Raw genomic sequence first — 27,374 nt, 5'->3', positions numbered from 1 at the left:
CACAGAGGTTGTCCAGGTTGTTGTACATTGGCTGTACAATGGCTAGCAGGATGTTAGTTCAACTGGTGTACATCTTCACCATCTTTCTTTGATGTTTACTCATGTTAACATTTGAAAACCTTAACCTGGCTAGCTAGCAGCTAGCTAGAAGTCCACAATATATGGCTCTGTCAGTGCTTTAGCAGTACTAGCGTGATGCCAAAAGCGACCCTCTTCATCTAACTGGAATGCGGCTGAATGGCATAAGATGAAAACAAGACAGAGCCTTTGATATTATACGCTGGTGCACGGCCGAATGGCACTGGGTGCGTCACTTGAGAGTGCACCCGGACTGAACCAGTCACGTGTGCATGAAATGCTGAAGGACAGCATCAGGTAATAATACTGCCAGACAGTAACAGCATAATATAAGGAAGGAGCACAAGTGTGCTTATAGGATAGGGCAGGTGAGAACAACTGACTTTTATGTAGGAGTCTGGAGTTCACTTCTTGTGTGGATGTTTTCTTTTTTCCTACACCTTACCATGTGCCTCTTTTTTCCTAACTCTAACCATCTTGAAATTGTTGATGTGTAAACACAAGAGCTGTGCTGCTTCATCCCACCATGTGCATTTTTGACATCACGGTAACGGCCTCTGGGAGAGTAACCAGCAAGGTCAGCTGACAGAGCGGCACCATGTGACGTGTTGGTATTCCCGCCTTGAACAGGCAGTTTAAAAGGGGCTTTAGAACAAAAAAAGATTTTTTTTAAATAGCTAATCCTGCTACTGTAGTGCCAGACAATACATACTTTGTTTTGCTTTTCTGTCCACAAATCGCTCTGTTGCAATCACTATTATGCTGACCAAAGAGCAAATTTAATAGTGTCTGAACAATGGCATCTTCCCTCCCTACTGTCAGCAGGACACTCACTTTGAAATATGATCCCACACACACACACACACACACACACACACACACACACACACACACACAATGGATCACTTATTTTCAAAAGCTGGTAGCAGACATTAACTTCATGTCCTTTACAAACCTTTACACTGAGAACTACTTGTATCATTTTTGAAACCCAACACATGGCTCTGAACTTTAGCTGTTGATTTACAGGCAGACTGTGTATGTTTAACAGGAGGAGGTGTGTGTAACAGCACCTCGCTCAATGTGTGAGATTCTCTCCGCTGTCTGACAGATTTCCTCTCCTCTCCTCTCTTCTCCTCCTCTTTCTTCTTCTCTCCACCCCTCAGCAGCAGCACAGAGGCAAGCACTGGATCAGCTCCCACTGCTAATCTAAATACTGTAAGAGCCAAAGCCTGCAGCACTGACTCCGGGTCAGCTTTGGAACCTGGAGAAAGTTGTTCTTTAGTCCTGAGAAGTTTTCAGGTTTGAGCGTCACCATGGTTGACAGCATGGACATGGAACAGCAGGACAAGCGTTATTGCATCCGTAAGAAGCATGTAGTCATCATCTGTTTGACAGTGGTGGTGTGCTGTTTGGCGGTGGGCCTCGGGGTGGGCCTCTCCAGGTCAGACAGTACCACCACTCCCACCACCTCCACACCAGCCCCCACAACAGCCTCCACACCGGCCCCCACAACAGCGCCTACGCAGCCCCCTCCGCCTGCCAGAGGGCCCTGTAAGGCTTCCTCTGACTCCACTGGGGACTGGAAGAACTTCCGCCTGCCCAGCTATGTGACGCCAGTCCACTATGACCTGCACCTCGAGCCAGACCTGGTCGATGACACCTACACGGGCACGGTAGACATCCACATGGAGGTCAGCAAGCCCACTCACCATCTATGGCTCCACATCAGGGAGACGTTTGTCAGCGATGTGCCCCGGCTGAGGATGCAGAGCGGCCAGCGGGGCCAGAGGGAGGTGGCGGTGAAGAGCTGCTTTGAGTACGTTCCTCAACAATATGTGGTGGTAGAGGTAACGGAGGAGCTGCCCGTCACCGGACCAGGAGAGGTGTACGTCCTCAGCCTGGACTTCCAGGGCTGGCTCAACGGCTCTGTGGTGGGATTCTACAGGGTCATTTATACTGAGAACGGGGTCACCAAGTAAGTTCTTTTAATGTATTGTGTCATAAACAACGTGAAAAACATTAATGTGTATGTCAACAAAAGGAAGAGGAAAAAAAGTGGCATTTAGACAGCACACAGCATCTGTAATTCATTACTGTATTGATTAATATGTTTGATAGTAACTGGAATATATTCAGATATTGAGTAATGTTGTGAAATAGCAATAATTAGGGTTTAACAGTTCACCAAATTCATGGTTTAGTTGGATACAATAGAGCAAAAAAGTAGAAATGCCAGACAACTATCCTTGATTTTTAAATTATTTCTTTTTATGCTTTTTAAATTAATTATTTTTTTTAAGTAAAGGAAGAACAAGAAGAGAAAGTAGAAATGCAAAAGAACTATCCTTGATTTTTAAATTGTTTTTTTGTGCTATTTTAATTCATTTATTCAGCGGTTACAGGAAATGAATGAATGAATGAATAAATGTTTAATAGTGTAATGATTTGTGCATATGCATGTGATCTATGAATATCGTTATCCATGATTACAACAATTTAATACTTTGTCAACAAGTATTCATTAACTGCTTAGATAGAAGTCATGGATGCTTCAATGGAAGAGTTATAATTTTTGTGGAAAAAGTATATGGTGGCACTCACAGTTAAATACACTGCAAACAGACACAAAACAAGCAAATGAATAAGCATTTTCAACTTAACAGCATAAGCACAGCATTTAGAAAACATTAACCAACTTAACGACACACTAAAACACGATCTAACAAAAATAGAAAAAAAAAAAACCCATGCACAACTGGTAAAAAACATCTTCAGCAACTTGACAGCAAAGACACAATGACTTAACAAAACCAAAACATCAATTAGATGACACACCTGCAGAAAACATCTTCAACAACTTAACAACACCCAAAAACATCAACGTGTCGACACATGAGCACCATGTAGAAAACACCAACTCTACGACACTCAAAGAACACTAACTTAACTCACAAAAGCATCATTTTGATTACTTGTGCCACATTTAGAAAACATCTTTTCTCATCAAACAATGTAGGAACACCCACCTAATGGCACATATAGATTCATTTAGAAAATATTCAACATGATGACACACAGAAGCATCAGTTTGAGTGTCTGCCTGTGCAGCATTTAGAAACTATATTCATCAACTTGAAAACATAAAAACATACTGACCTAACACACAAAAACTTCCATTTGATGACACATGCACTGCATTTTGAGAACATTTACCAAACTGAAACACAGAGATATCAATTTAAAGACATGTATGTATTGCAAAGATTTTAAATCACTTTACGACAAAAAAAACATCTAAACGACACATAGAGGCATCCATTTGATGTCACTTGTGCAGCATTTAGAAAACATTAATTATGAGGATATAAATACCTAGATAACTTAGATAACTTTACCTATAGAACTACAAGTTTGTATGATTGGCAGTCTACAGATAACAGCAGATCTGCATTTGGCAATAGCCTCATATCTGAATGATGTGATCACAGTGTTAAAATAAGCAAAGCAAACCTTTTAGGTGATTTTCTAACAATACTGATGACACTGACAACTTCAGTACCTTCATAAGCCAAAACCATGGCAACAGCAAGTGTGTCCCAGCCTTGTGAACATGTGCCCTGGAAACAGTTCCCGTTGGGTTGTGATCTTCTTGTAGTGCTTTTCCTACATATCTTTAGTAATCCTTATTTGTTTAGGATGTTTCTATGTGCAGTACATTGAGCTCTCAGGGCCTCCAAAATAAATACTCAATATGTTCATTTATATACTCAGGACTCAATTACAGTGGTAAGGTTATGTCAAAATAAAAGAGCCGGAATAATTTGACAACTAGATGTCTAATGTATAGACTAATGTCTTACCTTGGTGAGATATGATGTTGAGTAATGACCAGAAAAGTGTGAAATTGACCTTTAGCCTTTTGGATATAAAATGCACAATCACTTCACTGATATTTTCTTTAAAAAACTTTTTTTTTTTAAATTTAGGCATATGAATTGTTGAGTTATGGCCAAAAACATATTTTATACGGTCACAATGACCTTTACCTTGATTGTTAAGATACTGAGTTCACAAAGATGAGATGGAAGGTCATGATGACCTTGACATTTGACCACCAATATCTAATCAGTTCATTTTTAAGTCCAAGTGGACATTTATGCCAAATTTGAAGGAGTTTCCATCAGGTGCTTCTAAGATACTATGCTCATGAAAATGAGATGGACATAAGGTCACAGTGACCTTGACCTTTGACGATCAAAATCTAATCAGTTCATTGCTGTGCATTGTGAATGTCTTTGCCAAATTTAAGAAGTTTCCTTAAGGTGGTCTTGAGATACTACCTTCACAAGAATGAGATGGATGTAAGGTCACAGTGACCTTGATCTTTGACCACCCAGATGCAATCAGTTCATCCTCGGCCATGGCTAAAAACTCATAATCAACCAGTGATGGGAGGCAAGGATAGTTTTATTTAGTCTCGTACAGTATGAGTCTGGCAGCAGGGTTGTACTTTAGTGGCAGACAGGAGAGTAAATGCAGGTGCAGTGATGAAGCCTGGCAGAAATGAATCAAAATATGACCTGTCCAAGTCATTCGACAGTACTGAGTCAAATGCTCCATGGAACTTGCCATTGTGATTTTGGGTTAGGGTCTCAGATTTCAGTTAATGATGATTTGTTGCTGCTGTGTATCACATTAATGGAAAACATCAGCAGAGTTTCTGGGACTGTGTTTATGAAGGTGTTTTTAGTATCCCAGTCAGATCCCACTCTTTAAAAAATGTTCCCTCCTGTTCTTTCTTTGTTCTCTTTCTCCAGTGTGGTTGATTGAAGTAAGGTTAAAACTAAAACTCAGCAAAGTTCAGATAGTAATTCAGACTAAAGTTGCTCTGGTCAGAGGAATCTTTCGAAGTCAATTGATAATCCTGGCAGGTTGCCTAAAGCAGACCAGGTTCATCAGTAATCAGCGAGGTATGAATGATGAGGTCATGGTTACTTGAGCATACAAAGACTTCAGAGATGGGTTTCCATGACAGATTTGCACAAAACTTAAACAATATTGTTGAAATGTCAGTAAAACACAATAACATGATAACGTGTTTCCATTGAGTGATGTTATGCAACTTCTCCTCTTGCGATAACATTCCAAGAAGCATGGCAATAAATGTTCAAAACATTAGCAGGTTTATTTCAACTGCATCCACCACACTAGCCGTCATTATTTTCAATCCAAGGCCACGTAGGCATATTATGTAAGCAATAATGGAAAGACAAGCCTTTTTTATGTGGGAGCGGCCACGTATGAGGGATTTTTCTGTGAGGTGATAGTCCACGATTTCACAGCGGAATTGTGGATTCAAAACTTGATGATGATGATGATGATGATCCGCTCATCTTTTGAAGAGTTGTGTGATGCAATAACAGCTCTTGTAGCTCTTGCTGCATCATGAGGGAGCCAGTTCCCTTTGACAAGCACATAGCCATAGCATCATGTGACCTAGAAAAAACAAAAAAGTGTTTCCATTGCAGTTTTGTGAAATACAACTTTTCTGAATTGCTTGAAATACCACCTCATGTGAGCATAAAAACTTTTTTGCAAAAAATTGGAGTATTTTCGAAAATGATGTGTTTCCATTAGATGTATTTTATTTTTACAATTTCAATTTGCACAATTAGAGGTTAAATGGAAGCCTGCCTAGTGTCTTTTTTTCAAGCAAATAAATAACAAATATGTTTTTTTGTCTAAAAGTCAAAACCACTCTAATGGGCATTTAAGTTGGTTGATATATTTTAGAGATAAGGCTTGAGTATCTGATGAAAAATATTAAAGGTGGTCTCAATCAGAGAGGGCAAACTTGGAAGTGTATTACTTCTTAGTAGAGTATTAATCTAAACAATTTTGGAGGTTAAAGCATATTTGGGTAAAAGCACCAGGTCACAAATACTTTTTAAAGAGTTTCTTCTCAATCCCTAAGTGACATAGTGCTCTAGACTCTAAATGGGGACTCATTTGAAGAAGTATAATTATACAAGTATAAGTATTTCAGGAATTTGGTTGGATAACAAACTTTCTTTTTCAGCGCGCAGTGAAAATGTTATCATGTTGGCCAGGAAAAAAAACCAAACAAACAAAAAAAAAAACTTATGCAGGCTATCTTTTTAAGTGTTTTTGACTATTTTGTCATATTTTTGTTTGTTTGTTTGTATTGTTTTTGTGTAAAAGTCAAAATCATTCTAAGTTGGGTGGTATATTAAAAAAAGTCTAAGTTTGACAGTTCAGTCTTGACCTTGACATTAATTGCTGGACAAATCAATACCAGCTCAAGGTCCATTCAGTGTCTTTTTCACATGGTCTACAGCAGAATTTCTCAACTGTCATTAAGATGTTATGGATGTGCAATAGATGCATTCATAACAGCTACTGAGCTGAATGATCTATTTACATGAACAAACTTCATCTACTGATGAAGACTTTGCAGTACGATAGAAAGCTCCAGGAATAGGAATAGTTTGTATTGTTTTATCGAACTGTTTTGTCAAATTGTAAAATGCTGATCAAATAGCAACACTTTGCCAGTGTATTACAGTTTTTAGATGTAATACTGACTTATATTTTTATAGAAGGGATAGTCCATACAGAATCCATCCTTTGAGAAACAAACACTCTTGAGCTGTAAGCGGCTGTTTTGCTCCTTCAGAGACACCAGCTGGGTTCAGCTTGGATTCATGTCAGTTACAATGGATTCCAATGGTGACAAATGTTTACACCGCAGGGAAATAAATGATCCGTCCATAGAAAGTTTTTAAACCTCTCCAAAGATATAATCCAGTCAAGTCCTGTATGCTCAGTATTTTCCAAACAGTCATTGTTTCATTGGCTTAATGCACTACCTCATACATACTGAGCATGGACAGCAGATATGGAGTATGCTGCAGAAGGGGGTTGAAAAGATTCTATGGATCTTATGCAAACATGAACAAGAAATGATGTATTTCATTGCTGGAAAGATGAACTTTTAATAAAACTAGGGCTGTCCATGCAGTGGAAAGATGCAAATATTTTTTAAACTGGTGCTGCATCACAAGAAAAAAGAAAAAAAAAACAAACAAACAGAGGAAGGGCTGTGGAATTCGCTTTAGTTCAAGAAGTAGAAAACCTACCAGAATTGACTGCACCACATTGGACTAAGCTGGTGGATGATGTAATCCAGCCCCATGGATTTGTGTCAAGCTTTGAAGATAATTTTTGTAGTGGCCAAAAAGTCCAATTACACCTCCACATGATGATCTGCAGGCCAAAAAGGCTTTTTCCCATTGACTTAGATGGCGAAAGGGACATTTATAGATCAATTGATGAATTTGACAAAATAACTCAGAATCATCAGATCAGCATTTGATCCATTTGGTAAGATTACATTTCTAATGTCTAGAACAACTTCAAAGCAGAAGTTAGCCCTTTGGCTTGTAGAAGTTGGCTGCTTGGCTGTTGTAAGTCTCCAGTGCACCTGCTCTGTGGGCTGAATTAGTGCTAATCATTGGGCTTATTTTATATGTGGTAGTTTAACCCTTTTGGCTTCATGTACCACCGAGCAACTCCCAGAGAAATAAATGTTGCATCAATGGATTAAATGCGATTATTTGTCCAAAAACAATATGATGAGTGGCTGTTGACAAATGATCAAACAGAATGCTGGAATATGTTTCCAAAAACATTTAAGGTGAGACATTGGCCACACAGTAACATAACCGTAGTTTATATTTGATGGCTGCCTAGTTTTACAGTGTGATGTCATTTTTTTCAGCCTCCATTTTTCACAATTCAGGAACCAGTATGGCACCCACTTCCTGTTCACAATGTTGGTTTATATTTGATCAGTGCGCTGCCTAGATTTACAATCTGGTCTGAGTTTAAGAAAGAGAGAGTCAATCTGCTTCTACGCTCTTTGTGTTCATTGGGTTGTACAAAAATGAGGAGGTAAAAATCCACCAGACAATGCAAAATTGGAAGATGAGCAGGGAGATCTGGGCGCTGGCTAGATGGAGGGAAGTTCAGCACAGTTCAGTTACACAGACCAGTGAAGGTCCTTTCTATACCAGTTAACACTGTCTTGATTGAGTCTATCAGGTCCACAATATATATTACATAATAACAAAAGGACATTTTTATTTTCAGAGGTAGACACAAAGTTCCTCAGGGACAGGCTTTGACCAGAGTAACTGATACAAATACCAGTGGTGGTTTCAGACAAAGATGACAATCTTACATCTGAGTGTACAGTATATTATTTTGTTGTACAGTATTCACCTAAATAATTTGAGGGGTTTAAAAAAGCACCTGGTCACAAACACGTTTGCAGTAATCTGTCCTTCATTTGATCACTAGAAAGATTGCTGCGACTGATCATGAGCCAACAGATGCTCGCAAGTCATTTCCCTGCTTCGATGAACCCAACAAGAAGGCCACCTACAAAATCTCCATTACTCATGATGATAACTATGGAGCTCTGTCCAACATGCCGCCCGAGGTAGGACTCAATTCAACAATTCTTAATATTAATATTTCAGTCAGGTGAAAAAATATCAGGGCTTCAGTGATCTCTTTAATAGTTGTAACAAGCTTGTTTTTTGGTAAAAACAATGTACTAACAGGACAGAAGACTGCAGGTAATCAGTGTGATCTGTGATTTTACTGTTGTTTCCTTCTGTTGTGCACTGAAGACGCATCCAACGGTTCCACTCAAAACTGGCAGAAACAGGGGCTAATTCACGAAAAAGCTCCAAGGTCCCAGGAATCTTCAATGGAAACAGTTTAAAAAAATATTTGGTAGAAAAGGAGTATGACTGATCTCAGAACCCCCCATGAACTCTATTCTTTGGTTATTTCCCCTCATTTTTGCTCCTTTTATTTCATGTTTTGTCATTAAGCACAACCTGTAGGCATGGGTCATTGCCCTTATCGGTGTCCAGTGTGTCATGGCCTTTCATTATTACCCCTTACCCTGAGAGTGTTTGTCCAATTGATTAGCAATCTTAACTAGACGTGACATATCTGTCTGTCTGTTTTTTTCTATGTGCAATATGCATAAAGAGTTACCCAAGATTGTTGAAAAAAGGGGCGTAACCACAGCATTCTTATTTTGATTAAAAGCTTTATTATCAAGGCTAGTTCATGGTGGAACAGATAAAATTAAGCGAACATGTTTCGGCCATGCACGGCTTTCATTCAGGCAAGGTGGCACCTGCCACAGCAGCATGATACACAGATGGTTGCCGTCAGTTGAGAATGCAGCTGGACGGAACCTGTCACGTGCACATGACATGCTGCTGGACGGTGTCAAGTTGAAGCACTGCCAGTGACAATGTAATATAAGAAATGTGAATGTCCCCTATAGGGTGGGAGGGATGGGCGGTGGATGGGTCAAACAAATTCGGGACTTTCATGTGGGAGTCTGAGGTTCGCTTCCTGCCTGAATGTGATGGGTTGTTTTTTTTTTCTACGCCTTATCATGTGTCCTTTTTGCCTAAGCCTAACCGTCCATGCCAACATGTGCATCTGTTGACATCCCGACATTGGTTGCCATGTGCTTTTGTTGCCTAAACATAACCATGTGTGGGTAAGTGCACCATGTGCTTGTGCTGACATCAGTTACAGCGTCCCAGAACATCAATAGCAGACACAGAAGAATACCTTGTGCATAATATGTAGATCAAAGACAGTGGAGGTGGAGAATTCACGGTCTTAAATGGCATCACACAGTTGAAGTACAGCACATGTGCATTGAAATCTGTTCTACAGTTGCTGAGCAATCAACCAATAAGCCCGGGCAACTGCAGACCAGATTTCACTGAGCATATGTTGCACCTTGGTTGTGTGATGTCATTTGAGACTGTGATTTGCCTCTTTCCACCCTCCTTGATGTAGATGTGAAAGTCTGTAGCAAAGCGGCAAAATGTGACAACTTGGGATGAGAACATGTTGATCTGCCCTAGGTGATATGATATCCACCATATACAAAAGGCTTATAGGTGTCTTTTCTTTCAGCACTAATCAGTTTCCAGTAGAGTTAGCATATATCAGCTAGTAGCTACTACCAATCAAATCTGCCTGTTACAGTTTGGAATATTTCCAAAAGTGTGTTGATTATCTTTTTTTAAAAAATAAAATTTCATAATAAATTTAAGTTAATTTGACTGGGCTTCATCAGTTAAGGGTTTGTCTAAGTTTCCCATTCTAGAGGAAACATGTTGTTCATCAGCTGAACTGAACATAAAACCTCCAAATTCACAGCTCTACTTTTCACTACTGATACTTTCAGCAAGGATTATCTTGTATGTACAGAGTTACTCTGCCAGTAAAACTGCTCCTGTTGGACCAGAGAATGGTTGCTTTAGATGGGAGAGCATAATTACTCAAATGTACTCATGGTTGAGGGGGAGAATACAAAGAAAAGGGAAGCCGGGCTTGGAGGGAACACTCTGAATACTAAAAGCAGAGGAATCAATCTTGTGCCTCTGTTCAGGGGTCATCCACCCAACTCTAAAGACTGAGTGATGTCCACATTGACCCATTAGCCCTTTTCTCTGCCTCTCCAGGGTGCCCCTCAACAACTGCCTGGCAATAAGGTGAAGACCTCCTTCCGGAGGTCCATTCCAATGAGTACCTATTTGGTATGCTTTGCTGTGCATCAGTTTGACTTTGTGGAAAGAACTTCTGCCCGAGGAATTCCCGTAAGTTTACCATCATGTGTCATTGTCAGTGCAATCGAGTTTTGTTGAAATTATTTCAAATGAACTCGCATTATTAGAGGAAATGCCGATGCATGCACACTTGTGTGTTTTCTCTTCCCCTGCCTTCACAGTTGAGAATCTACGCCCAGCCAAGTCAGCTAGCAACTGCAGAGTATGCTGCCAACACCACCAAGGTCATTTTTGACTACTTTGAAAAATATTTCAACATGACATACTCCATCGCAAAACTGGGTACGTTCAGACTGTAGCCTATGTAATGCATTCAGATTTGAATTATTTATATCTAATGTATTTTTCTGTTTTTTGCCCTGCAATCAGACGCATACTTTGTTTTTAGGGTCATGCTGTTTTCCAAATGAGAATAACAAACAGAGAAGTCCCTGCTAGGACTCTCAGTGGTTGTGGCTTCGTTCCACTGGCAGCATGTTCTCATAAACATTTTTTTTTTGTGATTCTATTATTTGATTGCATGTCCCAAGAAAGCTCTCCCCACCCTCCTTCACAGGATCTCCACACTGCATTGCCTCTAGCTGCTACAGTTAAAACAATGACAACACCACCCCAGAGCAGAAATGACTGTTACCCCTGAGCACAACAGACTAATAATATTTACTGTTGCACCATAATACCTCCAATAGAATTAACTACAATGGCAGTTACAACACAACACTGTTACCTTTGCAAAGACTGAGGGTCTGCCTGTCATCCAACCAGCCTTACATACTGACTTACAGTATTAACTAAGTAGAGACTTTCTCCATCAAATAATAGTACAGTAATAATGCACCACGTTTTCATCTCAAGTGTTCACATGTTGCCTCTTTGCAGTGAACTTCTGCGCCTACATATCACATTTTAAGTATCCTTCTGTGTCTGCTCTTTATGTTCTGGGGTGGTGCTACCATGATGTCAACAAATGCACATGGTGGGATGACACAGCACATGGTTATGTTTTTGTAACACAAGCACATAGCAACTAACGCTGGAACATCAACAAACACCCATGATGGCAGACAGGAAGCAAACACTGGACTCCCGCATGGAAATCTGGGGTTTGTTGGACCCATCATCCATACCTCCCGCCCGCCCTATAGGTGCCCTTTCGCTCCTTATATTTTATCGTTACTGGCAGAGCTCCAACCTGACGTCATTCTGTGGTGTATCATGCACACGCATCAGGTTTCATCTGGCCTCGTTCTCAAGTATCCACATGCCTGTCAGAGTATCATGCTGCTGTGAGGAGCCATCCAGCAACATATTATAATGCAACCAGTTCTGTCCAGCCATGTTCTTAACTAATGCAGTCCAGGGGCATCATGTGTACGTGGAAGGTGCCTTTTGGTGACAGGATCATATGCAGAAAACACAGTCAGAACGGTGGTAGCTTTGGTGTCCCCTTTAAGAAATTGTTTTTGAGAAGTTTTAACATTTACTGTGTCCCCTAACAGTTAAGTGAAATATCAGCCTTTGCTTGTCAGTGTTTCTTTGATTTTCGAAGTATGAGCAGCTGTGAGTAAGAGCACAGTGCAGTTGGTACATCTCATTATGCTCTGGAGAAGGATTTTAAAGCCCTTACTGTTATTAGAATTGCAGAGTTTCTGAAGAAAAAACAAGTAAGGTAAATGAAAGTTAAAGGAGGCGTAACGCAGTCCAATGAAAGAAATGTGCCATGGTGGGCATCATAGAATGAACTAATAGTTGGAAATCTGTAAAAAAAAATTAATCATGGTATCTTGCCTAAAACCAGTTTAAAGGTAAAGTTTGATAAAATCATCTGGGGATAAAGAACAACAATTTAAATTTAGATACAATCTCATTGTCCTACAACAATAACCAAGGCAATAATGCAATAAAACACATGATAAGCTGTAACTTCAATGGACTGTCTGTGCTGTTTGATCCAGATAAGATAGCCATTCCTGACTTTGGGACTGGTGCCATGGAGAACTGGGGCCTCATCACCTACCGGGAAACCAACCTGCTGTATGACGAGAAGCAGTCGTCGTCCTACAACAAGCAACGCGTGGCCAGTGTTATCGCCCACGAGCTGGTTCACCAGGTATTAACATAAAGATAATATTACTTACTCTGCTGATTTTATTTATGAGGCACATGTGACAGTCAGAACGTTTAAGCAGCAGGCAAGACGACATGACAGAAGGACAATTTTTTCCTATAATTTATGTACTGTACTTTTTTAATTTAATAATTTATAACTATAATAACTTTTGTATTTGCAACATTTTAATACAAATTATTGATACAAATTGTAAATAAAGTACGACCCAATATAGATCCTTGCAGGGCAGTATATTGTACATATGTAATATGTAAGTTATACAAATATTGCAACTCTACTGGTGTGGTATTTAGGACACATTTTTGGTTGGAGTAAAAAAGAGAAAACTGGAGAATAAAAGCCAAGAAATGAAGTTTTTAATCCTTTTATGGCTGTAATATGAATAGATTAATAAAGATAGAGTAAAAAAACAAACAAAACCCCTACACTTTATTTCAGCTGGTATTTTTCTTATAATTATAAGAGTAAGGCCCAAATTGTGCAAGCTTCATGACTGTGGTTTTAAGTACAGTTTTATCTCTGTGTCACAATACAACCCCATGTAAAAAAAAAAAAAAAAGAAAAGCTCACATCAAGTTAGCTTCCTATTCTTTTGGCAATGGAACACTGATTATTATCTTTATTATGAACATGGATGGAAAGATTACTGAACTATTACTGAAAAGGAAAAAATTAAGTTCAGAGTTCAGAATTGTAAATGTTTAAAATGTACTGAAGTATTGTGTGCTATTCTTCAAGCTTTTTATGACATGTCTTTGCAAGATATCAGATATTTCACTGTGATGGCAGATAAGAGGCCTTGAAGCAGCCAATAAAGTTTTATGAATTCTTCAAAGTCACAGGTATGAGGGATGGTTACTGTTTCATTTTGAATACAATAATGTACAAATAGACTTCCGAGCAGCAAGCATTTGAGGCCGTCTCACGTGTACTGAAGAATAAACCTTTTACACTGTACACTATAGAGTAGAATACTGTGTACTCATGCTAGTGTGAATTACAGTAAGCAAATTTTTAGTGCCTCCAGACCCTTCAAAGTCTCATGGGGTTTGTTGTAATTTGATTTATTTCAATTCAGTCCGATTTGATAATTTAATTCATCCACAGCAGAACTTGGAACCATTTGTTTGCTAATATGCACAATATCAGGTGAAAAAAAATCGGTCTTGTAGAGGGGGCCCAAATTTCCAGAAATATCATGATTTTTTTAATTAAAAAAATAACTTTATTTGTATCACACCTTAAAAACAGAGTTTACAAAGTGCTTTGACAAACAAAGCAAAGCAGAAATGGGATACACAGACGGCGATACAACAACGGATACACACAGGATATCTTAAACATCACACGCTTGCCAGCTGTCAACGTTACCATGACAATGATGTCAAATAGAGAAACAGTTATGTTTAAGGCTTTATATTGGGCCTGTATCAGAGAAGAAAACATACACTTCATTACACTGTAATATTGTATTCCTATGAGGTGTGGCTGTTATACAGGTTAACTTGTCCCTACAGATTCTATAATTCTTTTTTCCAGTGGTTTGGGAACATTGTGACCATGGATTGGTGGGATGACCTCTGGCTTAATGAGGGCTTTGCCAGTTTCTTTGAGTACATCGGCGTGGAAAAGGCTGAACCTAGCTGGGGCATGGTGAGTCCTCCTTTAACCCACACACAGCAATGAATACCACTGACAGTATCTGAAACTTGCCTTATGTCCTCCGGTGCTAAACAGCGAGACATCATGATCATCAGTGATGTGCTTCCTGTCATGTTGGACGACGCCCTCCTCTCCTCTCACCCAATCATAGTGGATGTGTCGACCCCAGCACAGATCACCTCTGTGTTTGATGCCATCTCATACAGCAAGGTACTGGAAACGCTGAGTCAGTAAAGGGTTCAGTTTGAGGTGCAGAAAACCCTGGTTCCCATGGAAACAGTGACATATCAGTTACATTACCAGTGCAAGCCATCATACTTAATGGAAAAAAATACTATTTGTATTGAAAATGATCCAACTCTCTCCAGGGAGCGTCCATTCTCAGGATGCTGGAAGATTGGATGGGTAAAGACACGTTCAGAGACGGCTGTCGAGTAAGTCAGAGACTGTTGCACATTCATGACAGATATTTAAAAGTGGATGTTGCTCTTTTGATTAATTTCGAAACCTAGCAACATCACTTTACTTGTGCTGCTTTCAGATGCTTTTTACAATATTTAAACTTTAAACACATTGGTGCAATTTCTTTCAAAAACATGGGGGAAAAGGCAACAGGCAACATTTTCCACAAATTGCAAAACATTAGTTTTAGAAAAGTCTAGGGAAAAATGTCTAGAGAGAAAAAAGTTGAAACAAAAACAAAAAACAAAAAAAAAACATTGTTTTAATGACCATAAATAAATATTTAAGATTATGTTACAGAATAAGAGTTTAATTTTAGGTACTTTTTCCAAGTCTTGTTTGCCTTGTATTTTTTATTTAGGTTTTTTTGTTGTTTTTTTTTTTTACCTTATACTAAGTTCTTGCTTATTTTATGAAAATTTCTTCTTTTGTGGCCCATTGCCTTCCCCTCTCCTGTTTTTGAAAGAAAATAAACACAGTTTTCTCAGGTTTCAAAGGGTTAAAGTGTTCCAGCAGCTGATAAATAAAAGCATTTTTTTTATCTTTCCCCAGAAATATTTGAAAGATTATTACTTCAAGAACGCAAAAACAGCCAACTTCTGGGAATCTCTCGCCAATGTAAGTTTAATTTCTACCAATTTTAGAACATAATCTTTGTACAAGGCCAGAGTAATACCCAGTGTCAAAGGAAAAGTTTAGTATTTTGGAAAGGAATGTTTTTTTTTGCATTCTTTATGAAAGTGAGGTTAGAGGATGGATGTCATGTGTCATGTCCTTGTGTTAGATACAGAGCTGCACTCAGAATGTGGTTAGCTTAGTTTAAACAGATGTACCAGTGAACAGTGAAACAGCCAGCTCTGTCTCTAAGAAAGTACTTCTCTATACAACTCATTTTAAACAGTGAATATGTTTTGAGGGGACTTAATGCAGACTGAATTACATTTTCTAACAATATAATAAGTGTTTGTTGCTAATTTATGTACCTGGCAGTTCGTAAAAATGTTGACAGAACAACAAAATGTTTACTGACAACATATTTCAGTGTTTTTCTGCCAAAATTGGATTTGGTTAGATATTGGTCAAAGGTCAAGGTTAATGTGACTTTGAAACCATCTCATTCTCATCAATGTGATATCTCACAACCACCTTGAGGGAATTTCTTCAAATTTGGTCCTAACACTCACGTGGACTCAATGAAAAACTTATTAGATATTGGTGGTCAAAGGTCAAGGTCACTGTGACCTTGCATCTATCTCATCCATCTCATGTATGCAATATCTCAAGAGGGAATTGAGGGACTTTCCTCAAATTTGGCACACACGTCCATTTGAACTCAAGAATTACCTGATTCTGGTTTACTAACATTGAACCAAAATCATGTTCCTTCCTTGACCTTAACTAAAGTGCTTTTGTTGACTAAAGCTAACTACAAACAGGAGTCTGGACACAAACCCAGTATTCAAGTGTCACAGTACATATTCTGTCCCCTACCACCTCCCTGCAAATTCTGCTCAGTTCCTCTGTGTTGTTTTGGTCTTTATCAGTTAACTTCAGATGTGTTTGTAGATGCATTTTTTAACTTTGGACAGAGAAAAGCTAGCTGTTTCCCCTTGTTTCCAGTCTTTATGCTACGCTAGGCGAACTACATCCTGACTCCAGCTCTTCACAGACATTAGATTGATATTGAACATCTCATTCTCAGAAGAAATGTAAATTTTTACTTACAGTAAATTTCTCCTGTCTGTGCTCAGGTGAGCAGGTTGCCGGTTGCAGACGTAATGGACACATGGACCAAACAAATGGGTTATCCTGTGCTGCACCTGTCTGTCTCAGAAAATGCCAAACTGAGCCAAAGCCGATTCCTGCTAGATCCTAAAGCTGATGCCAGCCAGCCTCCTTCACCTCTGGGGTCAGTGATACAAACATCATAAAAACGCTTATTGCAATGACTTTTGTTTTTGTTGTTATTATTTTCAACATAATAAACTGTTACCTTTTTTTCCAGCATGCTATGTTATGACTTTTAGTTTAGTTTGACACATAATAGTATGACTTTTTTAGTTTTTTCAACACACCAGGCTGTGACTTTTTTGACAAGTTAAATTAGCAGCTGTTTTCAGTGAAAAAGCTATAGTAAACTCACTGTGCTAGTTGGTGGAGATCAAAAACAGAGCTAAGAAGAGAGATGAGGGCAACTTTTAGGAGTTAAATGTAAATGTGTTTTTTAGGATTTTAATTCACATAAGTTTTGTTTGCCCGTACATGAGTGTGTTTTTGCTACAGGTACAAGTGGACGATTCCAGTCAAATGGCACTCTGTGAAAAGCGACAAAAATATGTTGGCGATGTTTGACAAGAGCAGCACAGGTACACTCAGTTCAAGTATTGTGCAGCTTAATCATCTCAAAACATTCCAAAAACTGACTCTTTGTGACGCACCTCTCCCATTTTTTTTATTTGCGCACATCATCGGAAATTGGAAAACGAGCTGTCATCTGTTTCTATCATTTTGCTTTTGGAAACAAATACTGAAAAAACAAGACTTTTTACAATTTTATTGTATTTTAAAAATGGAAAATGCACATATTTATTTAATTCTTTTTTAGATTATTTTTTGGGGGCATTTTCCTCTGTCAGGACAGTTTTAGATAGACAGGAGAGATGAGAGAGAGAGGGGGGATTGACATGCAGCAGAGGGCCACAGGTTGGACTTGAACCTGGGCTGCTGCAGAGGCCGGAGTCATATGGGGCATAAACTCTACCTGGTGAGCTAGAGGTTGCCCCGAAGATGCAGATATTTTTAGGCAGCAAAATATACTTGGTTAGGTCGAGAAAAAACATGATGTTTTGGTGAAAACAAGTATGACACGTGAAGTAAATATATTACATGAATGACACAGGTATATCACGTACCTACATAAGTGACATAATGCATTTTTAAAAAACAATCTTGAAACAGTGTGCAACAGGCTGTGAGGTGTGTTCGCTCTCATTTTTGGGTTGTGTCAAAGGTGTTACCCAATCAGTAGAAACTTTATGTACATTTTTTGTTTTTATCTCACACTTGCTTTTGGTATATGACACCCTGGGAATATGAAAACGGGTTAGATTTAATTTATGTTACCTAAAAGATGAATAGGAAATAAATAATATTTAAATCACAATTACAAATAAAATCATGAACTCTTTTTCTTAATAAATAACTTAAATGGTTAGTTTTTAAAGCAGAAACTGAACACTGCAGCCAAAATGTCCATTTTCACTCACAGTACACTCATGCTGTCTGTTGATTTTCAGAGCATGTCATCACTGGCTACTTGCCCTCAGAGGACGGACTGCTGAAGGTTAACAATGATCATATCGGATTCTACCGTGTCAACCACGATGACCACATGTGGAACGCTATCAGTCAACAGCTTCAAAACAACCACTTGGTAACACTGTTTTCACAGATTAACAAACCACCCAGGAGATTTTCAAGGTCAACTGTAATTCAGTTTTTTTCAGTATTTTTAGTATTACTCGATACAGATGTGTTTGACATTTGGTTGTCACAATACTAAAGTTATGAAATTCAATATAACAACACACACACACACACACACACACACACATATATATATATATACACACGCATGCGCGTGCACACACACACACACACACACACACATTTATTTATCTCTCTCTCTCTCTCTAAAGATATATATATATATATATATATATACATATATACACTTGCATATATACACTTGCAAAAACAAAATATGACTTTTTTTATTTTTAAACTTCAGAACTTTTAATACTATTGAAGCTCATGTTGTTTTAAACAGGTACTATCGAAGTACTTGTACTTTTGAGTACCTTATAGCTATAACGCTACTCATTATGTGAATGGGGTCAAGAAATTGCTAAAACATACAAATGTAATTTAATGCACTTAATCAAAACTCAAATCATGTAAAAATGTGTTCACAGAACAACAGTTTAACACAAATTTTCTCTGATCAGTTTTTCATGTTTTCAATGCTGTAATAATCACATTTTCTCAAGATATTTCAACTTTATTCTTGAAATCTTTTTCTGCACAATTAACCAACATCCAGCCAATTTTACATTTATAACTACCAGACACATGAACACTATTAAACATTTTAGTGCTGAATTTTCTTTATCATGTGTTTCACCTTTGATTTCAACTTTTTAGCATGAAGTTAAAGAGCAAGACGACAACAAACAAAATCAGCCTTTTATAATGCATAATGTTTTAGTGTTTTTTTATGTTCTATCATTTCTTGGAGAGCTTTATATTAAATAAATCTAATTCTTGAGATTTCTTTCTTTAACAGGAGTTTGATGCAGCTGACCGCACCAGCTATATTGATGATGTTTTTGCTCTTGCAAGGTAAGATTTCAACCCGTGGCACACTGTATGAACACATGGTATCATATGCACATGCTGTAACTGCTGTTTCATTCCACTGTTCAGGGCAGATGTTATAGATTATGGCAATGCCTTCAATCTTACCATGTATCTGCAAAGTGAGACTGACTACATACCATGGGAACGCGTAGCCTCCTCTATCGCCTATGTCCGGAACATGCTCTCCAACAATGCAGAACTCTACCCAAAGTTCCAGGTAAGACAGCTGCTAATCTTTTGTTTTAACTTTTTTATCATTTACACACACAAAAAAAAACCGCAATGAGAATTGTTGTGTGCGGTCAAATCCTCATTTGTTGTTCCTTTACAGAGACAAAGTGGGCCAGTTCTTTAATACCCCTTTTCCATCAAAATTAGTGTGTGCATGCAGGTTTTTTTTAAACACGGGTAAACTCCCCAAAAATAGGCTATGGACTGCTTTCCCATCATCGGTAGAGCAGAACACGGTGTACACGGCTCTGCAGCAGACAAGTATGCCTTTCTGTGTGTGGGGGTGTTTTTTTTGGGTTTTTTTTGGTGTATCACATTCAGCGTCATGAACAGGCTGGAGAATAGGTTAACAGTAGAGAGCAGCATAGAGGTTAGCAGGATATCCAGCATAGCAGGATAGAGGTCTTTAAAAACTTGATAGTGGTTACTTCTCTTTATCTCTCACTGATTCAGTCTCTCTTTTAAAGTCCCTGCAGACTAATTTGGATCAATGTTTAAGTGCTTCTTAGGTGGAGACAGACAGTATTTTGTGTTGGTGTATCATTGCATCTCACCTGATAAGTGGCTAAAATGAGCACATTCACGCGCATATTGTGTTTCAGTCAATGCCAATAACAGCCTGAGGTGATAAATACCTGTGATGCATGAGTGAATGCAAATACTTTCCCATTACATCAAAAAGCTAGGTGTAAGCAGGATTTTGTACAGTGGAAAGAGATATTAGGTTTGTTGGTATTTTTAATAACTATGTTTTTGTTTGTTTTCTCTAGAAACTGTTTCGTGACCATGTTAAAAACATCACAAACCAGCTTGGATGGGAAGATAAAGGAACACAGACAGAGAGGTACAGCAGGAACAGTTACACAAACAAGGCTTGGGTCCAATAACTTAGCCTGATAAAACCATCCTGACCTCAACATACTCTTTCTCTCTCTGTATCTGTCTGGACTCTCTGCTGCCCCAAACACTTTCAGTGGGCGGGAGTCGCCTTGACAGACAAACATCTTCAGCCAATCCTGACGTTAGCACAAGCGACTACTATACAAATACATTGTCATCTGGGCAATAACAGTCTTGAAAAACATTATTTATTTATATTTACCATTTGTATATTTACCATTTCTCATTAATGCATCCTTGATTGGCTACTTACGCTTTTTACTGTGGTTGGGATCTCTGAGTGGCCCAGATTTTTGTGTTTTGGGAGGCAGAAGATGGGTTTCCATTAACCCAAAAATTGTGCAAAGTGAAATTGTGAATATAAAGTTTACCTATTGGAAACACATTAACTTTGAAAAAGGAAAAAACATTTATTACAAAAAAGTTTTTACTCTGCCATGATGTGGTACTTCAAGCGATTCAGAAAGCTATATTTTGCAAAACTATAATGGAAACACTTTTTGTGACCGTAACGGTCACCTGATGCTATGGCTATGTGCTTATCACGAGAAACTGGCTCCCTCGGGTATGATGCAGCAGGAGCTACAAGAGGTGTTACTGCATCACATAACTCTTCAAAAGTTGAGTGGATCATCCGGAAGTGTTCAATTCACAATTCCTCTGTGAAATTGTGAACTATCACCTCCCAGAAATCCCTCATTCCTGGCCGCTCCAACGTGTAAGGGGCTCTCCTTTCCATTATGGCTCCATAACACGCCTCTGCTCTGTGGCCTTGGATTGGAAATAATGTCGGCTAGTGTGGTGGCTGCAATAGAAATAAAGCTGCTAATGTTTTGAACATCCATCACCATGTTTCTTAGAATGTTATCACCAGAGGAGAAGTCGCAGAACTTCACTCAATGAAAACGCAGTCATCTCACAATTGTGTTTTATCGATGTTTCGAAAATATCACTTTAGTTTTGTGCAAATCTGCAATGGAAACCTGCCTAGAGAGTCCAGACTGATACACAGAGTGAAACAGAATGTTAAGCTCACATTATCAGGATGGTTTTACCAGGCAACCAATAACTCTAACCCAACTTCATACTGTTTTTCAGAAAACTCCTTAGATTGTTCTTTGATCTTCTTTACAATGTCCAGTCATTAAAACCGATAGCAGTAACAATACCATTGCTGTAAACAGCATGTGTCCTTGTTGTTTTTACTAATTCATGCATTAATTTACCATCCGATGGTTGGATGTGTTTGGCAGGTTACTGAGGGAGAACGTGCTCAGCATTGCCTGTCAGATGGGAGATCAGGAGGCTCTGGATGCAGCCTCTCTTCTTTTTGACCAGTGGATCTCTGGAAGTCTCAGGTATTACCACTCGAGTCTCTGTCCAAACCTTATGTGTCTCTACATATATTTGTTCTCCTTACAGACTTTAAATCAAGTATTCTGAAGTGACAAACCTAGGGCTTAATTATGGTGTATCTTTTATCAATCACGTGCACGACCAGCAGAAAAACATAAAGACTCTTGTTTTGAAACCATTTCTCTTTGATTTTGATATGTAAACCTGACATTTAAGAAAAGTTACATTGTGTTTTACACAGCGATTGTTTCAGTATGTTTTTTATCATCTCAGGTAACCTGATATTTAAAATGTGTTAACCTTCTGACCTGCAGCAGTGTAGCGGTGAACCTGAGGCTGCTGGTCTATAGATACGGCATGAAGAACTCAGGCACCGAAGAAAAGTGGAACATCATGTTCCAGAGGTACAAAGAAACGTCTCTGGCTCAGGAGAAGGACAAGCTGCTGTATGGACTGGCCTCTGTGGAGAATGTAGAACTCCTCTACAGGTAATAAACACAGCTCATTGTGAAGAGTGTTTTTTTATTATGTTGCTCTGATTGTGATGATCCCATTTGTGGTTAAGTTTGTACCTGGTTGTAGAGCCACGCTGGAAACTGAGTATTTTTACTGGTGTCCTGCAACATTTTGTCTTTTCTCAGATACTACACCCCAAACACAAATGTGTGTGAAGCCTTGCATCTGGCTAAGACATGTTTAACCCTTACATACTGTTCATATTTTAAACCTTCACAGTATGGTTCGGCTGAATTCTGACCCAGCCCAAGGATCTCATCATTTTTGTCACTGAAATGGCAGCTCAGGTTCCCTTAATAGCCTTATGACCCTCCCAAGCTCCTCTTTGATATTGTGGGATAGCTGGGAATTTATGGGTTTTAATTTGCTTATTTTAAGGTTGTCTTGCTCAACTTGTACTTGCAAAACTCACACAAGTGTCAAGGCACCCTACTACCTCTGTTCTTTATGTGCACCATACATGATGATGCTGTTTTTACTCTTTCACTCTTTGGAGATTTCCCCATGACACTTTGACGACCAACAGATGCCTGTATATATGATGTGAATGCAAGCAGTTCTTGTGACAGTCTTTGGGTCTTCTCTTAACTCTCTCTCTATCAGAGGCGTCGCAATGGGGTAGGCAATTGCCTAGGGCCCTGAACTGGAAGGGGGCCCCCAGAGATGGCTGACAGGGCCTCCAAGGTGCCTCTTGCCTGGGGCCCCCAGAATGTCTAGAAACGCCTCTGCTCACTATTGTCCAGTAAAAAATACATTCATTTTTGCATTTTCAGAAAAATATTACAACATAAAACTAGTACAGCTTTAAAAATATTATCAGGAGAAAATATGTGGAGAGGGTAACGGGTTATGGCTTATGTCCAACAGGCTGCTGGATGCCTGTAAGGATGAGAGTGTGGTGAGGAGTCAGGACCTGTTCACTGTGGTGCGATATGTGTCCTACAATCCACTGGGGCAGGACATGGCCTGGGACTGGACCACACTCAATTGGAACTACTTGGTCAACAGGTCAGTGCAACAAGGTCAATGAACTGACAAGCAGAGCTGACTGCAACAGACAGGGACTTTTACCAAGCAACAAAGCATACCACAAAAAATAACTGAATCTTACAGCCATAGAACAAAAGCAGAGCAAGCTCCAAACACAACACTGGATACAACTAGCAAGGACCAATGTGATTTTCAAGGTCTAATGAAATGAGGAAGTATTGGATGACAGGGGTGGATGAATGGATGTGAGAATCGGGATGAACCAGAGGAGGGAAGTTATCTGATCAGGCCAGTCTGTGACAGATACATTGAAGGCCAGGGAGAAGGAGAGTCAGTGTTGAAGATCTGTCTTAGTAGCTGAAACACCCAAGCCAATGATATATTTGGTCAATGGCTCATATGGGCTGAGGTTGGAGTCTTCCTTGTGTCATTATACAGAATGAGCATCATGGAGAAAGGGGACAGCTAAGCTAGACCAAGAAGGTTCAAAAGTCACGCTCTCAAATGACGTCACACCAACAGGTTACAACACATGCACAGTGAAACCAGGTCTACAGCGTGTGCTAGCTGGCACACTATCATAGAACAAAAAAGTTCATAATAGAGCACCATAAACAAATGCTTTCTATATGCAAATACTCTATTATATATCAGCAACCTTCATATGAGTGTACCCAAAAGTTCTGTCAAACCGAGCACATTTTTAGTGCTATCTGCTGCAACCCTCCAACATTGCAGCTTCAGTTACATTGCTCATGTGTCATACCCCATATGTCCCATGGGGTCAAACAGTGTGTCCAAGCCTCTTTTGAATAGATTTGAGCTAGGCCAAGGTGCAGACTGATGGCTAGCACACCATTTAAGTCAAGAGGGAATGGGTGTAAATGGGTGGGGCAGTCAGGTGATGCGGAAAGGAGGGAAAGTTCGAGGGCATCTGGTGGATGGATAGCAAATGGTAATGTAGGGGGCTGGGGAATAAGGAATACAGAAGAAGAGGAGGGCAGAAAGACAGACTATGAACCTTGCAACACTTTTGTATTTTGTTGATCATGGTCATGAATTTTCTGTCTAAACAGGTACACCATCAATGACAGGAACCTCGGCCGTCTACTGAATCGAATCAGTACCAACTACAACACAGAGCTCCAGCTGTGGAAGGTTAGCACTGACCTGGTGTCTTTTTAGCTTATTCCTTTTAACATGTTTGGGTTTAAGCAGTTTTACATCATTCTTTCACTGGAATGAAGAGCAAGAGGCTGTAAATCCGTCTTCACAGTAACATGCACTTTTCCAATTATATGTCCTTAAAGAAACACCAACTAAAACTCTCTTGTATATAATAAATACTCCCAGTAGGCCTTCAGGGTGACTGCAAACCACTTGTGTTACATCTGGTACCATGGATTCCAAATGTGACATGTTTTTTTTGCAGGGAAAATGAATCAAAAGATCTATTAAATCTTCTTAAACCACTGAAACCTAACCCACTTCTCTGCTGTCCAGCTAAATGCTCAGTATGTTTCCAAATACCCTGACACACCAAGCCTATCAATGTTGGGCGGTCAGTGAGCATCCATCACCGTCAGTGCAGTTTGTACCTTTAGCCTTCATAAGCCCTGGTTGGCTTCATTTCAGCCTATTCAGCATATTGAATCAGCATCAGCAACAGTTGAGCCCATCGGTGAAAGAAATCCCCGATTGGCAGTTCAGCTCAGTGCATGAGAAAAGAAACAAGGGTGAGGAAATTAAACAAACAGATGAGATTGAAACGAACTTGTTATATCAGGTGAGCTTGTTTTTTTTTTTTTTTTTTGTTTGTTTTTTACCATTGAGCTCTTTAGCAGAAACATTTACTGATGTTTCTGTTGTTGCTAAATGTGCTTTGTTCTTTCAATATTGTACCCCTTTCCCACCAAAATTAGCTTGTGCACGTGAGTTTTTCAAACACAGATAAACCCACTAAATATAGGCAATTGACTGCATTCCCACTGCCAGAGAACACACCGCTGCAGCAGACAAGTCTGCCTTTCTGTCAGCTGGTGTGTGTATGTTTGTGGGTTGTTTTCTTGGTGTGTCCATGTGACGTCACGGACAGGCCAGAGAACAGGTATACAGTAGACAGCAAAGGGAACAGAGGTCTTTGAAAACTTTTTAATGGTTTCTTCTCTTTATATATTTCTTACTTATTCTGTCTCTCTTTCAAATTTGGTATGGTACAACTTGGAGTAATGCTTTAGCTCAACTTCGGAGGAGACTGAGGGTAATTAGTGATGGCGTGTCATTGCATCTCCCTGGTTAAAGACGTCAAATTACCGAGTTCACCTAGGTGTTGTGTTACCATCAATGCTGATTGGAGCCAGAGGCGATAAAAACCCATGTCTACTGCAGAGACTTTTGACCTAGGTGTGAATGCCGATCGTACGCATCCAAATGGCATTAAAAAGCCATTAAAAAGCCAGATGTTAGCGGGTGTTAGCCTTTTTTTGTGCAGGGGAATGAGGCTTTAGATTTAGTTTTTAATGTGCTAACCAGAAGAATCTCTCGTCGACAGTCTTCTGGTTTCCCTTTTTGAATGCTGAATACAGACCTTGGCTGTCTGCTGGTATGGAGGGGTATTCCCTCTTTGGTGGATGCAGAACGTATATGTCAGTTGGTTGTTTGGTTTGGTGTGATTACGTGCAACGTTTTGTGACGTGAGGCGTTGCATCAACTAGTTCTTTGTTGTCAGTTTGCTGTGTCTGGGCCTTAACACAGATGGTTTTGGCAAAATATGTCTGAGGACATTGCCTCTGTACTGTGTGGTTACCTGCCTTGAAGTTTCAAAAATCTGCCAGAATATACTGGGTGAAATGAGAAGTTTCTATACATTTTGATGCTTTTTCCCCAATGTGAAAACCTGTCACCATTTAAGTTATGAATTAAGGCCTAACAAGGTTTTGAATGGACAATTATTTTCTGATCACTAAAAAGGAGATAAAACATGTTATTTTATTTTATCATTAAACAAAGCAAAAAGGTTGACACTTTTTCAGGCTTGTTGAAACATATTTCTCTGTGCTGGTCTTGTAGATGGAGCACTTCTTCAAGCTGACACCAGATGCTGGTGCAGGGGAGATGCCCAGGAAGCAGGCGCTGGAGACGGTGAGGAATAACATTGAATGGATCAGGAGGAATGAGAACGAGATCAGAGCGTGGCTGGAGAGCAACGTCGCCTAAAACAGCACCGGTGTAAAACACTGCAGGGATACAGGAGCGCTGTACCTGTGAAGAACCAGAACATCCACAGACCCCTGTACTGTAGATACATGAGGCATTTTCCCATGCAGAGCACACAGGCTGAGGCTTGTGGAGTTTGTGTTCTTTTTGAAGGAGCGCGCTGGTCTAAATAAATATTGTAAATAAGAAAATCAAAACAAATGATCACATTCCTACTTATAAACACATTCAGATGTAACCTGATCTCTTCAGCAAAAGTTCCCTTTTGCAAATTGCTGTCATCTTAAGAATTATATTTATACAACCCTTTCTTGTACTTTAAACATTTTTATTACAAATTCTTCAATATATTTTTGTAAATCTTTAACTTGTGGCACAGTGAGTTTTCCCTCTCTAGCACCAAGTGCAGCTATGGTCATCCAACCAACTTGTAATGATACATTCCTTCTGATCCCTCCCCCAGTGTGCTGCACAGTACGCACCACTCTCTGTGCATGCATATGTTTATTTTGTATTTGTAAACAGTCATGGAAGTGTGGGGCAGTTGACATGCTGGAGATGAAGAGTAAAATGAATAAATCTGGACTAAAATAACTTTGTATGCCTTCTTGCAGACACTGTTATGGTACGCCAGTTTGAAAAGTTACACATTGGGGGAACTGTCATGTTGACCATCTTTAGATGCAGTCTGTGATTGTTATGGGATATGTGGT

The 27,374-nt window shown here is 39.3% G+C and overlaps 1 protein-coding gene across 1 annotated transcript; it reads left to right on the top strand.

The window, feature by feature from the left end:
• Window positions 1–1,212: 1,212 nt before the first annotated feature.
• enpep (glutamyl aminopeptidase) lies at window positions 1,213–27,255 on the top strand. The gene is made up of 20 exons (XM_042501265.2): window positions 1,213–2,056; window positions 8,464–8,605; window positions 10,674–10,808; window positions 10,940–11,060; window positions 12,734–12,888; window positions 14,449–14,562; window positions 14,647–14,781; window positions 14,940–15,005; window positions 15,586–15,651; window positions 16,785–16,942; window positions 17,317–17,399; window positions 18,330–18,466; window positions 19,379–19,434; window positions 19,519–19,669; window positions 20,454–20,527; window positions 21,837–21,941; window positions 22,254–22,427; window positions 23,323–23,463; window positions 24,522–24,603; window positions 26,515–27,255. The coding sequence occupies exons 1-20, from the start codon at window positions 1,395–1,397 to the stop codon at window positions 26,659–26,661; spliced, it is 2,904 nt and encodes a 967-aa protein (XP_042357199.2). The 5' UTR covers window positions 1,213–1,394; the 3' UTR covers window positions 26,662–27,255.
• Window positions 27,256–27,374: the final 119 nt, after the last annotated feature.

This window comes from Plectropomus leopardus, chromosome 14, assembly GCF_026936395.1.
Source record: "Plectropomus leopardus strain MGB_pleo_1.0 chromosome 14, ASM2693639v1, whole genome shotgun sequence".
Taxonomy (NCBI): Eukaryota; Metazoa; Chordata; class Actinopteri; order Perciformes; family Serranidae; genus Plectropomus; species Plectropomus leopardus.
The sequence above is the reverse complement of the archived record's forward strand: the minus strand, read 5'-3'. Positions and strand labels throughout refer to the sequence as shown.